General features: G+C 56.5%; 1 protein-coding gene across 3 annotated transcripts in view; it reads right to left on the bottom strand.

Annotated features, from left to right (window-relative positions):
* Positions 1-14,571, bottom strand: part of PLXNA2 (plexin A2) — a 158,092-nt gene that overhangs the window by 62,448 nt on the left and 81,073 nt on the right. For all 3 annotated transcript variants that reach the window (XM_033079990.1, XM_033079989.1, XM_033079991.1), the window contains exons 5-6: positions 4,875-4,975; positions 429-552 (exon numbers count right to left, since the gene is read on the bottom strand). In XM_033079990.1, the coding sequence (XP_032935881.1) occupies positions 429-552; positions 4,875-4,975 (225 nt within the window). The remainder of the gene's footprint in view (positions 1-428; positions 553-4,874; positions 4,976-14,571) is intronic.

The raw sequence follows: 14,571 nt of genomic DNA, 5'->3' as shown, positions 1-14,571 counted from the left end.
TGGCAAACCAGTGCCTGCAGGGCTGAGTCCCCTCTCCCCACAGGGTTTTTGCATGGGGGGCTGGGGCTGGGGCAGGGGGAGGCAGCAGCACCAGCTGCCACAGGGGCCTGGGGGGCTCTGGCAGCAACAGCTGGGAAGCTTCGGAGAGCCAGGCCCGAGCACGGCTCACAGAAGAGATTTTGGGAAACAAAGCCTTCCCTTTCAGCAGCTCCAGAAACCAGGGAAACGTGAGCTGAGGCACCAGGGGAAGGGGAATTTGTTTCTGCCACCCCCCCTCCGCCCTCTCCCCGGCTCGAGTGACCCCTTGGCTCCCCCGTCCCTCTGTGACTTCATGAGAAAACATTTGTGCCAGAGGGAAGGGGGGAAGGCTGGGAGCGGAGTGTTCCCTGCTGGAGGTGTCCCCCAGCCCCTGGCCCAGCCCTGCTCACCGGGAGGCTGTGCTGGGACACGGAGATGCTGCTGGGCTGCACGGCCACGCTCAGGCACTGCCCGATGCTCCCAGCGAAGCGGAACGGCTCCTCTGCGCGCTCACAGCGGTCCCTCGGCGAGCACCTGCACACAGAGCACCCAGAGCACTGAAAACCCACTCAGAGCACTGAGAACATCCACCCAGAGCACTGAGAACATCCACTCAGAGCACCAAAAACCCACCCAGAGCACTGAGAACACCCACCCAGAGCACTGAAAACCCACCCAGAGCACTGAAAACACCCACCCAGAGCACTGAGAACATCCACCCAGAGTACTGAGAACATCCACCCAGAGCACTGAGAACACCCACTCAGAGCACCAAAAACCCACCCAGAGCACCAAAAACCCACTCAGAGCACCGAAAACACCCACCCAGAGCACTGAGAACATCCACCCAGAGCACTGAGAACACCCACCCAGAGCACTGAGAACATCCACCCAGAGCACTGAGAACACCCACCCAGAGCACTGAGAACATCCACCCAGAGCACTGAGAACACCCACTCAGAGCACTGAGAACACCCACCCAGAGCACCAAAAACCCACCCAGAGCACTGAGAACATCCACCCAGAGCACTGAGAACATCCACCCAGAGCACTGAGAACATCCACCCAGAGCACTGAAAACCCACTCAGAGCACTGAAAACACCCACCCAGAGCACTGAGAACATCCACCCAGAGCACTGAGAACACCCACTCAGAGCACCAAAAACACCCACCCAGAGCACTGAGAACATCCACCCAGAGCACAGCCCTCACCCTAAACCCTTGGAGGTGATCCACAGCAGGAGCACATTCCACACCCCAAACCCTGGGAGATGATCCACAGCAGGAGCACAGCCCTCACCCCAAACCCTGGGGAGATGATCCACAGCAGGAGCACAGCTCACACCCCAAACCCTGGGGAGATGTTCCACAGCAGGAGCACAGCTCACACCCCAAACCCCAGGAGATGATCCACAGCAGGAACACAGCCCACACCCCAAACCCTGGGGCATGATCCACAGCAGGGGCTGGTGATGCCCTGCACTGGGAGCAGGTATTGGGCAAAAAATATATTCTGTGATCAGCAAAACCACCAAGTCTGAGTATCCCATGAGTAATTCCTGCACTGGGACACAACACAGAGCTCCAGTCCCATGTGCTGGGATGTGTGGGGTGAGCCTTGGACTCATCATCTGTGCACAAACTAAAGCAGAAGGCAGTGACAGGCAGGGACAGGATGATGCCTGTGCCCTAATTAAAACCACACTGCTGAGGGTGAGGCATGGCCAGGAATGGGAGCTCCCAGCTGCTGCCAGCAGTGCTTGGCTGCTGCTCCTGCCTGGAGCTCCCGGCTCCTTCCCGTTCCCAGCAGCAGGAATCAATCCTCAGAGCGTGCCAGGGTGGCTGGGACTGCTCCTGGCACTCCCTGTGCTCCAGCACGGCTCCTTCTCCCTGCCCTGTGCTGCAGGTGTCCTTGGGGCAGAGGGAAATCCAGCTGTTTCCAGCTGTTCCCAGCGCAGCCCCCACTGGGAACCAAGGGAGGACCCTCAGTGCTCCAAACCAGACTGGCATCCCTCCAGGATCTCCTGGTTTGTGTCATTTGGGGAAAATCCTTTCCTTCCAGCCCCCCTCCATGGGTGCAGGTGACAAACTCGCCTCTGAGGTCCCTTTGAAGCCGAGCACTGAGGGATTCTGTGGAACAGTGGGAGTGAGGCCGTTTGCTGTAGATGAAGGCAAAGTGGAGTTTCCACTTTCCCTCTCCAAACCACCCCCCTGATCCCCAACAAACGCTGGGGCTGCTCTCCTCAGCCTCTGCCTTTTGTACCTTTTCCTTTGGAGCATAAAGGAGCTACATATGAATGGTGCCAAAGGAAGAAATATCGAGGTTTAAGTGAATCTCTAAGATAGCCCTAAAGTGAGCTCTTGACTGGAGCCTTTATCTCATTGACTCGCTGGAATGGCTCTTTTTTATCATCCTATTTATGGCAACAGCCCCAACAGAGATAAATAGGCCTGGAGACAATAACACACTGCAGAGAGCAGCACGGGGAAGTCTTGCAGGCTTCAGATCCCAGTGGGCTGGAGAGATCCTGGAACAATCTCCTGGAGGCTTCTGACGGCTCCCAAAGAGCAAAGGATCCCTGTGTCCATGCAGGGGATGGACAAACCACCTCCCTCTGCACCCCTCACCCTCTCAGCCATCCCTAAACACAGGTGAGCATCCCCCTGAGCCAGCAGGAATGGGTGAGAACACAAGGGGAGAGATGACAAATTAAATACAAACACTCCAGCACTTGGGGACTCCAAACAAAGATGACAGAGGCTTCGAGGAACAGCAAGATGAACTCAATTATTCACAGCTTAAAAAATAAAGCTAAAGAATGATCAGTGCTCCGAAGTGCAGGTGCTTGAAGGGAGAGTTGAGAAATCCCTCTGGGGAGGAGCCCTGCTTGGGAATGGGTTAATGCTGAAATGTCACTGCCAAAAGGGCAGAGGAAATGACACTCCTCTCTCCTCTTGTCACTGAGGGTTTTGTCTCTGCAAAATGAAGATAACAACCTTTACCTGCTTCCCAGGTGGCTTGTGAAGATGCAGCTCATTAGCATGAGGGAAGTGCTGGCTGATCCTTCAGAGGAGCAGCAGCAGAGCCCCCAGCCCAGCCCCTGCTGCACAACCCCTGCCCTCGCTGCTGTCCCTGCCCAGGGATGGGAATAATTCCCTTCTGACAAAGCACTGTGGCACTGAAGACTTTAGGACAAAGTCTACAAAGGGTGCAAAGTGCACAAAGGGTGGCTCAGCTGTAGGGCTTGCTTGGAAAGGAAAAAAAATCTGAAAAACCCCAAAGGACGCCCCGAGCGCCCTGGGGTGCTGCTGTGGGATGCTCAGAGCTCTGCTGGCACCCCCAGCCCCTCCCTGAGAGGATGCTCAGGGGCTGAGCTGCTCCCCCTGCCCCTGCCCTGCCCCAAGCCCTGCAGGGGCTGCAGCTCTGCCCCCCCAAGCCCCGATCCAGGCCGGATTTGCGGAGGAGCCTGCAGCTCCCCTCCGGCACCTGCTCCCCAGGCACGGGGCCAAGCGCTGCCGAGCGGGTCCCTGCCTCTGCCTCCCCCATCCCAGCCCTCCCTGCATCAGTGGAGCTGGCACAGGGCCGCAGGGATTTCTATTCCCTGCTCCAGGCTCTCCCCTCCTGTGCCCGGTGTCTCCCTTCCGCCTTAGGAAGTGCTCGGCATTGTGGCAGGGCGCGGAAAGGAAGGGCACGGACACCTCCTGAATGCAGAGAGAATTCCTTGGGCTCCCCTGGAGCTCAGCACCCTCAGCCCTTTGTGCTGCTGAGGGGAGGGGGCTGCCAGCCCCCAGCCCTGCTGCTGGATCCCCCCGGGATGGATGGAGCTGGGACCCTCTGAGCAGCTCAAACCTGCCCTGGCAGGATTTAAATTTCCCTCCTGGGGCTTCCTCCGTGCTCTGCCCTGCTGCTGGGACCTGGCTGGGAGCACAGCCCCGCTCACAGGGCACATCTGCTGCTGCCTTTCAAAATCTCATATTTAGGATTTGCAGCCTGGGCAAAGAGCAGGAGGGTGAAAAGCACCAGGAGGGTACAAAGAATCAGGAGGATGTGCAAAGCACCAGGAGGGTAAAAAGAACAGGTGGGTACAAAGAACCAGGAGGGTGAAAAGAACCAGGAGGGTGTGCAAAGCACCAGGAGGGTGTGCAAAGAACCAGGAGGGTGTGCAAAGCACCAGGAGGGTGTGCAAAGAACCAGGAGGGTGTGCAAAGCACCAGGAGGATGTGTAAAGCACCAGGAGGGTACAAAAAACAGGATGGTGCAAAGAACCAAGAGGGTGCAAAGAACCAGGAGGATGCAAAGAACCAGGAAGATGTGCAAAGCACCAGGATGATGCAAAGCACCAGGAGGGTGTGTAAAGCACCAGGAGGATGTGCAAAAAACCAAGAGGGTACAGAGAACCAGGAGGGTACAAAGCACCAGGAGGGTGTGCAAGGAACCAAGAGGGTACAAAGAACAGGATGGTGCAAAGAACCAGGAGGGTGAAAAGAACCAGGAGGGTGTGCAAAGCACCAAGAGGGTGTGCAAAGCACCAGGAGGGTGCAAAGCACCAGGAGGGTGTGCAAAGCACCAGGAGGGTACAGAGAACCAGGAGGGTGTGCACCAAGCCTCCATCCCCACCAGTTTAAATTCTGGTTTTTTTCACCCTGCCCACTGCTCCTGAAGCAGCAGTGGATTTTCCTTCACCTCCCCCCAGGAGCTCAGGGATCTCCAGTGGCATTGATCTGCAATGCAGGGAGTGTCCAAAGGAGAGAAAAACGGATTTAACAACTTGAGCCTCATTCATTTTGCGTGGGAGGCACGGGGCAGCTCTGAGAGCTGCTTTTATCACCGGGAAACGGCCGAGGCTGGACTTACATGTGGTGGAGGGAGCACCAGCCACAGTGGGGGTCCCCCGAGCTCAGGCACTCCTGGCAGGTCGTGTACTGCTCACAGGACTCCACGGGCACCCGGGACACCTGCAAGGGAAGCACAGAGCCTCAGTGCCAGCTCAGCCAGAGCACCCCAGAGCCACAGAACACAGCAGCTCTGCACGATGAGGTGAATTCATTCCGACATCCAAGGATTGGGATTGTTGGGGACTGAGCCATGAGCTCAGCCCGTCCCTTGGGTGAGCCCCAGCCAGGCTCCTCCAGTCCCCCTGGTCAGAGCCTCCCATGGGGCTGGAGCTCAGCCTTTTCCTCCCTGATTTACACTTTGCTTCCCTGGGGGAGCTGCTGCAGGGAGGAAATCTCTGGGATTTTTGGCAGTTTGTTCAGTCTGGGTGGGTGTTTCTCTTCTGTGGCCACTCTGAGCCCTTCCAGCAGCAGCCACTGGGGTCCCCCCTGACCCACTGGGGGTTCCTGTCCCTTCCATGCCCCAGGATGGATTCCTTCCCATCCCAGGGGTGCCACAGAGGGGAGCTGAGGTGGGAGCAGCCCCGAACGCTGCTGTAAATCCCTGTCACAGCACACGAGCAAGGTCTGAGGTGCAGCACAGTCCTGACCTATTTACCAGCACTGAAACCCCCAAAGGCTTCAAAACGACACCAGGCTTTAACCACAGGTCACTGCTTGGCTCCAGCAAAGACGTTTTTAACCTTTTTAACCACTTTAACCTTTCCAACACGTCCTTTGCCACCTCCAGCATTTTTAACTGCTCCAACCTTTCCAGCCCATCCTTTGTCACCTCCAGCAGCAGGGTGGGTTTGCATCCCCTGGCTGGAGCTCCCTCTACAAAATAGGGAAGGAATTCCTTCCTGTAAGGCTGGGAGGCACTCAGGAGCTCAAGATTTCGTGGGCTCTGTATCCCTGGAGGTGATCAAAGCCAGGCTGGACAGACCCTGGGACAGTGGGAGGAGTGCAGGTGATCTCTGAGCTCCCTTCCAGCCCAGCCCATTCCTTGCTTCTGTGATTTTATTCCCATTTCCCCTATCAAACCCTGCAGATAATCCTCCCCAGCAGCAGTGCCTGCAACTGGCTGGGAATTCAAACAAGTGTTGGATGGCTCTGGCTCTGTCCGCCACAACAGCACCCGGCTCCCAGCAGCCGCGCTGAAAGGAGCAGTGTCTGCCCAAACAACGGCCACTGTCACGCCAAGTGCTGTTGACACAGTGAGAACCCAGTTCCTCTCTGAGCACGACACCAATAGGGCTGGCTGCTATTCTTCTTGTTTCCTCAGCCCCACTCGACAGCTTTTCCTGAAGCGCAGATCGCCCGGGGAGGAGCGGGGTTGGTGTTTTCTCGCCCAGGGGGGGTTTGGTTTGGGAACCTGGAAATTGTGGGGGGGTGTGAGGGGCAGAGTGGGGTTGACTGGATGGGAACAGCTTCAGGAATGGAGCAGAAATTCAGGATCAGAGGCTTGGGTTTGGATCCTGGCTGCAGGGTCTGCACCTCGAGGTGATCTGTGTGGTTTGCTGGTTTTCATCTCCCTTCTACAAAGCACTTTAGAGGTGGGGTGGGAGCAAGCCCAGGAGCCTGGGGGCAGGAACAGCCCCCCAGGATGGCCCATCCAGGATTTATCCGTGCCTGACACTGCCCACACCCATCCCACCCCACTGACCAGCACTTCCCAGGGCACACCAGTGCTGCAGCCACCCCCTGCTCTGGCTGCAGAACCACAAGCAAACACACGTTTTCCAAACCAAACAAACATCCCACAGCTTTCAGCATTCCCTGTGGGATCACCAGCCAGCACAGGACCAGGGAGGTCACTGGGTTTGCCCTAAAATCAGCCCAGCATGCTGAGCTGTGAGCCTGGAGGTCAGGACAGCCCCAAAATCCCCCAAATTCCCCCCAAATCCCCCAGCCCTGCTCACAGCCACAGAGGGAGGCTTGGCAGGATCTGTCCCCGTGATTGAAATGCAGCTCAGGGCTCCTTTGGTGTTTGTGAGGAGCTGGATGCTCTCGCTGCGCTCTATAAATAACGGAGGGCTGGAATTATGTGAATAAGAGTTCATTAGAGATGATTTGATGTTGAGCGCTTAGTTTCTTTTTCTGCTCAGAAGCTGCACATGATAATTCTTTAAAAGCCACACAGAGGGTTTTGAACAATGTCTCTGGGGGAGCATCTGTGTGAAGGACAAGAGCCAAGAATCCAGCACTGCTGGGGGATCTCCTGGCTCCCGAGGGCACAGCCTGACCTCTCTTCCTCTCTCCCTGCCAAAACCAACCTGCTGCTCCCCCGTTCCGTGATAAAGCCTCGTTGTTGCTGCCCCTGACTGCCTGACCCATAACATCAGCAAAATAAAATCAATTTAAAATAATAATAATTAAAAAAAAAAAAAAAAATCGGTACAGACTCTCCAAAACACACGAATTCTAACTCTGCCAGCCCCCACAGCAAACAAGTGCAAGAAGCCAGCTCCAAATAAATAAACAAATAAATAAATAAATAAATAAATAAATAAATAAATAAATAAATAAATAAATAATAAACAGCCAAAGCAAAGTTTCCACAGCTTTTGCGTGCTACCAGGCCAGGCCTGTGACCTCCCCTGGCTGGACACAGCCCCTGGAGCATCTCAGAGCCACGGCAGGCTGCCCACAGAGCCCTCGGGGGGCTGGAGTTCAAACAGAAAATCTATTTTTAATGACTTTGGGGAGTGGAGTAGAGATGCCAGCTAGTTCAGTGTAATTAAAGCCATCTATCACTCACTGAGCAGGAGCCCAAAGTTGATGAACTTTCCAATGAGATTTGATTCTTTCCTTTATTCATGAGAAAACTCCGCTTTGTGCTGGGGCAGGAGACGTGAAAAAGTGTGGGAAGGAGCAAGGAGAACGCCTCAGCTGCAGCCATGAAAGTGTCAGGGTGACAGGGAAAATCAAGCCAGACTTTTCCAGAGGGCTGGAAAAAGTTTGACAGATTCCTCTTCCCACTTCTCCTCCTCCTGTGCCTCCAAGCAGAGCCCCAGGTGGAATATCCTGCTAACCTTGGCCAGGAAAAATCCCAGTGTGAGGGATGGGAATGCTCTGGCTCTGCTGAGCAAAACACGTGGGTGCAACAGCCTCAGGCTGGGGAAAATCCTGCCTGGAACTGCTGCCCCTGAGATCTCAGACCTGGAACTGCTGCCCCTGAGATCTCAGACCTGGAACTGCTGCCCCTGAGATCTCAGACCTGGAACTGCTGCCCCTGAGATCTCAGACCTGGAACTGCTGCCCCTGAGATCTCAGACCTGGAACTGCTGCTCCTGAGATCTCAGACCTGGAACTGCTGCCCCTGAGATCTCAGACCTGGAACTGCTGCCCCTGAGATCTCAGACCTGGAACTGCTGCCCCTGAGATCTCAGACACACCAGACTGATCCAGCAGTGAGTGTGGAAGGACCAGGAGTGAGTGGGGTGTGGGAAATGCATCCATGGGGCAGGGCCAGGACACAGAGCAGAGGGGAAAGGGGGAATTCCAAGCACAGATCACTGAGGAGTATCCCCAGGATGCTGAGGAGCTCCTGGAGGTGGGGATGGCTCTGAGCTCCATCCCTGAGCCCCAGGGATGCTCAGAGCAGGCAGGAGCAGTGAGGGGCAGCTCTGCCCCAGCTCCAGCTCCAGCTCTGCTCCCCCACAGCCCAGCAGAGCTGGGAGGGCTCCCAGAGCCCCCACCAGGCTGTCAGAACCAAATCAAGGCCGGGAAGTTCTGGCAGAGAAGCAGCGAGTGGGAGAGGACACAGAGACAACGTTGCCATGGCTACGAGGGGATTATTTAATTACAGCGCTGGGATGCACGCGGAGAGAACCCCTTCAACTCTGATCCAGGCAGCCTCGGCACTGGGGCTGCTCTGAGAACCTCATTAACATCTGAGGAGGACAAGCTGTGCTGGAGCACAGGCTCCCATCACATCTCCAGCTCACATCCCCACCGCCTTGGCTCCCTCAGACCCTCCCTGCACCGTGCCAGGCTCCTGGGGGCGTGATGAAAGCAAGGACAGCCTCCTCTGGGAAGCAAGAGAGGCTGAGAAAATAGCAAATATCCCGAAGTGAGGCTTGCTCGAGCAGGAAAATTGTCCTGGAGCCAGAGTTTGCTCCATCCATCCGGCCCAGCATCCCGGCAGGGCTCGGAGCAGCCTCATGTTCTGGCACACAGGCTCCTGCAGACAAACGCCTTCCTGTGGTTTACCACGGCTCGAGTTAATCATCACATCAATATGGAACATCTGAGCGGGGTTTGTTGGAATAACAAAGTGCCAGGCAGCGATCCCAGCCCCGCTCCCAGCACCAGCACAGTCTCGTTCAGACCTGCAGCAGGGGAAATGAATTTTCATCCCCAGATGTGATTGTTGGTGGGATGCTCAGTGTGCTCCTCCTGTGCCCCTGGAGGGTGACAATGACACTCTGGGCTGCAGGAGAGGCACAGGGACAGGTGTCCCTTGCCTGGCACAGGTACCAGGTGTCCCATCCCTCCCCTCCCAGCTGTGGGTGAGGCTCAGCCCAGCATTGGGATCCCACCCTGGCACCCAGCCCTGCTCAGAGCGGCCCAGCAGTGCCAGCCCTGTGTGACAGGGACACTCCACAGTGCCCTGGCAGCCCCAGCTCTGCCTCCTGCCTCTCATGGACCATCTGCAGCTGGGAATTGCAGGGTTGGGATGCACGGCCGCCTCCATCTCCGTGTGCTGCCTCCAGAGCTGCACAAACCTCGTGCACACACCAAACCGGGAAACAACTCCTTCATCTGCAGCACTGAAATAAAATCTGGAGCCCAGACCTGGCTGAGGTGCTCACAGGGGTGGCAAATACAGCAAAATTCACGGATTAAATGTGAGCTGCAGGCACACCTTCCTGCCTGGCTCCTGTGAGCTGTCACCAGCTCGGTGTCACCAGCTCGGTGTCCCCAGGCAGGGATGGCAGCTGGAGGGGACAGGGCTCTGCAGATCCCTCTCTTGTGGCACCCAAAGCACTCAGCTGCTTCAGAGCTGAGCCACAGAGCCCCTCCCTGACAAGAAAAGGGGGTGGTGAGGGTGTGCCAATAACGAGGAATGGGATGCTAAAGGCCTCCCCAACAAGGACAGGGCTCTGCTGTGCTGGCTCCACATCCCTGGAAAACCTCAGGGGAGCTGTGGTTTTGTTCTTGACTGCACAAAAAGGTTCAAATGAGTTTCTGGAAGTCAGGACTGTGATCCCCTGCCCCTCCCCAGCCGGGGTGACACAGCTCCTGCTGCTGGGGGACTCCCCTGAGCTCACTCTGGGCTCCAGGTGACGTTCCTGGAGCAGCCAGGGGCACATCCCCGCTCTCCTGCCAGGGGACATCACTGCTGCCACCACGAGTGGCTCCGTGCCACCCCGCCACGGCCACCAGCTGCTGAGCACTGCCCTTTGATCAGCCCAGGCCTCAGGGGAACTCATTAATCAGGATGAAACGGGGACAGCCTTCCAAAACTTCTGGGCTCAGGTGGGGATCAATCCAGCACAGCAAACTTTCATCTCGCATCAGTTCACGGCCCCTGCGCTCCCTGCTTTGCCTGCCTGCCATGGAACTCCTGGCGTGCTCCCTGCAGGCCTTTAAAAGTTTTACCAGAGCTCAAAAAATTAATTAAGGTGAATAATTATAAAGTGTGCGCTTCTTCCCCTCTCTATTTGGCGAGAAAACAGCAAAAATAGAACTCGGAATCATTTTGGAGCGGTGAGCGATGTAATTAGGTGTTCAACCAACACTCACAATCGGGCTGTGCTTATTAAAATTACTGTTTTAGTCGGAGCATTTTGCCAGAGAATCATTAACAGCACAATGCTCCCCTTCCCCGGGACTCTAATTAGGCTTGGACGCCTCCAGCTCAGGGATGCCCAGCCCTGCTGCCCGCCCAGCCCTGCAGGTGATGCTGCCTGGGCTGCTCCCAGCTCCGGGACAGGGACAGGGACAGGGATGGGAACAGGGATGGGACAGGGGCAGGAACAGGGACAGGGACAGGGACAGGAGAGAGTAGGGACAGGGACAGGGACAGGGACAGGGACAGGGACAGGGACAGGAGAGAGTAGGGACAGGGACAGGGATGGGACAGGAGAGAGCAGGGACAGGGACAGGGGACGGGAACAGGGACAGGGACAGAGACAGGGAGAGGGACAGGGGACAGGGACAGGGATGGGACAGGGACAGGGACAGGGACAGGGACAGGGATGGGACAGGGACAGGGACAGGGACAGGGACAGGGACAGAGACAGGGGAGAGCAGGGACAGGGGAGAGCAGGGACAGGGATGAGACAGGGCCAGGGAAAGGGGACAGGGACAGGAACAGGGATGGGACAGGGGACAGGGACAGGGACAGAGATAGGAGAGGGATAGAGACAGGGACAGGGACAGGGGACAGGGACAGGGACAGGGGACAGGGACAGGGATGGGACAGGGACAGGGACAGGGACAGGGACAGGGATGGGACAGGGACAGGGACAGGGACACGGACAGGGACAGGGACAGGGACAGGGACGGGACAGGGATGGGACAGGGACAGGGACAGGGACAGGGACAAGGACAGGGACAGGGACAGGGGCAGGGGATAGGGACAGGGACAGGGACAGGGGACAGGGACAGGGGACAGAGCCCTGGCATTGGGCACTGGAAGGAGATTCGAGGTTCCATTCTGAGGGTGGGCACAGAGCAGCTGTGGCTGCCCCTGGGTCCCTGGCAGTGCCCAGTGGGGTTTGGGACACCCTGGGACAGTGGGAGGTGTCCCTGCCATGGCAGGGGTGGCTCTGGGTGGATTTTAAGGTCCCTTCCAAGCCAAACCATTCCATGATTCTGTGGGGGTGCCTTAGAGGGGGGACACACCTTGTGAGGAACCAGAGCACCCAGCTGGGATCACCCTGAGCATCCCTCAACAACATCCCTGCTCCGAGCAGCTCTGGGGCTGCCTGGGAACGATGGAGCCTCCAGAGCTGGATCCCCACTGCAGGGATGGCCGTGCTGGGAGCAGCAGCCACAGCTCTGCTGTGAAAAGCCCAAATCCCAGGGTGTGGATCCCAGGGAGGCTCCGAGCCTGCTCTGCCGTCTGTTCTCCTGTCTCCCCAGGAACAGCTCTGCCAGACAGCAGAGCCCCTTCCCCCAAGCTGCCAGCCTGCAACTCACGGATTCACTGAAGTTGTTAAAAAGGACTGTGGCAGGCTAAGATAAAACAGAAGAGTTTAAAATGACAAACAGACTCCTAAATGGGACTAGAGTCTTAATGAAAACAGTAATGAATGAATGAGGCAAGCAAATATTCCCCATTAATATTAGACAGATAGATTAGATCCCTGGGCGCTGCATTTAAAACAGACATGAAATTACTTCAATTACTCTGCATTGATAAATAACAAGGCCGTATTTACTGTTAAAACACATTTCCTCCACCCTCCCCCATGCTTCTGCTTCTCAAGAGGGAGAGGGGATGTCTGAGAGGATGCAAAATGCACTGGGGCTGGGCAGAGCTGGGCAGCTCAGCAGCCACCAAGGTGTGCCAGGGCACCTGGCCTGGAGGAGCAGCCCCAGCAGCTCCAGCAGCCCCAGCAGTGCTGCTGCTCCATCCCAGCAGTGCTACTGCTCCTGCAATGACAGTGCTGCTGTTCCTGCAATGGCATTGCTGCTCTTCCTGCACTGCACTGCTGCTGTCCCTGCCCTGGCATTGCTGCTGTTCCTGCAATGGCAGTGCTGCTGTTCCTGCCCTGGCATTTTTGCTGTCCCATCCCTGGCAGTGCTGCTGTCCCTGCCCTGGCAGTGCTACTGTTCCTACCCTGGCAGTGCTGTTTTAGCCCTGGCAGTTCTGCTGTTCCTGCCCTGGCAGTGCTGCTGTTCCTGCAATGACAGTTCTGCTGTCCCTGCAATGACAGTGCTGCTGTCCCAGCCCTGGCAGTGCTGCTGTCCCAGCCCTGGCAGTGCTGCTGTCCCAGCCCTGGCATTGCTGCTGTTCCTCCCCTGGCAGTGCTGCTCTCCTAGCCCTGGCAGTGCTGCTGTTCCTCCCCTGGCACTGCTGCTGCTCCATCCCTGGCAGTGCAGAGCCACAGCAATCACTGAGCCACTTCAGACCTGATGCTCACAGCATCCCTCCCTCTCAGAAATTCACTCCACTTCCCCTTGCTGGTGGGTACAGCTGCTCAGCATCCTCCTTTCCACGCTGGGAAAGTGAGATTAACCTGATCAGAGGCCTCTTCTGATGAAGAGATCATAGATGGATAATTCCTGGGTGTTTGCTGGCATTTACATGCTAATGATGAAAGGCACTCTGCTAAAGGTAATGTCAACACGAGTCCCTTGTCCTTGCATCTCAGCCTCCAGCCCAGCCATCTGTTCTCAGGGTTCAGAAAAGCCCTGGAGAACAGGTTGCTGCTAGAGAAGCTGCAAAAGCTCCTTCCTCAGCCTGTGGAGTGTCCTCAGAGGCTGGGGATGCTCAGAGCTGTGGGATAAAGAGCACTGAATCCCACCCAGGCTGCACTGGACAAACCACAGATGTTTGCTGCTACAGGATCTTAATATCTGCAAAAAAACCCCTCACTCAGCCTCATTACATATCAGCAAACAAGAGAGATGTGGAATTTCTCATTTCAGGGGTGCAGGAGCAGTGAAGCATCCAGAGATCCTGAGCCCAGAGCCCAGGTCCCACTGCAGATCCAATATCCTGGATTTCCTGAGGGAGAGGAGGGGAACAGCTCCCTGCTCCCCCAGCTGGGATGCAATCCCTTGGGGAAAGGCCACACAGCAGCTCCAGGGTGCTGCAGCTGAAACACTGCTGCTGCTGGAGGATTCAGAGTGTGGGAATGGGGGGCAGGAGCGCTGAGGGGGCTCTGGGTACGAATTCACTTCCCAGGGAGGCACAAAACCCAGGCTCGGTGCTTTCCCAGCCAAACCAGGGGTAAAACAACCAAGTGGAGAGGGAGGAATGCTCAGAGCTCTTCCCACAGCTCGGGGGATGGATGACCTTTCCAATACTATACCTGTATAAATCTTACTTAATGAAATAATACAAAAAAAAAATCGAAGAAGGTTAAATCATTCCCTGCAGCAGATTTACACTGGAAACGAAGCCTGTTCAGACAGGGCTTGGTTTACACAACAGCCCTTTAACATTCCTTTCCTAAGGACTGGGCTGAGCCCTGAGCAGCCCTAACCACAGGATGAGTGATGTGAGGAGCCAAGGCAGCGTGCCAAGACGGAGGCAAAGGAAGCAGCTCCAGCCTGGGCTTTGCTTTAAACACAATTTGGGGTTTCGCTGGGTCACGAGTCACAGCGCTGCGGTTTGCACCCATCAGAGCTTCCCCACAACATCCCTGTCCCTGGGGCCATGACTTCATTTGTGGTGCCACCACAAGTGAGCAATTCAAACCCCCCCTGCCCTCCCTCCCTCCCCTCCCGGAGCAAACTCTGCTCCTGCGGCTTGGAAGCGCCCCTGGGAAAGCGGGAGCACCAAGCAAGAGCCTCCCTTTGTGGGAAACACGAGCTGGGATGGTTTCTGCAGCCAGAGAATCTCGGGTGAAGGGTTCAGCTTTGATCTTTACCTGCTCCTCCTTGGGCTGCACAGGAGGTGTGGGATCAAAGAGCAGCTCTGGGGCTGTGCTGCTGCTCTGACAGGGCTGGGATGAGCTCAGAGCTTCCCCACAAACTGCATCAGCCCCAGAGCTGCC

This window comes from Catharus ustulatus, chromosome 25 (genome assembly GCF_009819885.2).
Source record: "Catharus ustulatus isolate bCatUst1 chromosome 25, bCatUst1.pri.v2, whole genome shotgun sequence".
Lineage (NCBI taxonomy): Eukaryota > Metazoa > Chordata > Aves > Passeriformes > Turdidae > Catharus > Catharus ustulatus.
This window is presented reverse-complemented; position numbering and strand designations above follow the sequence as displayed.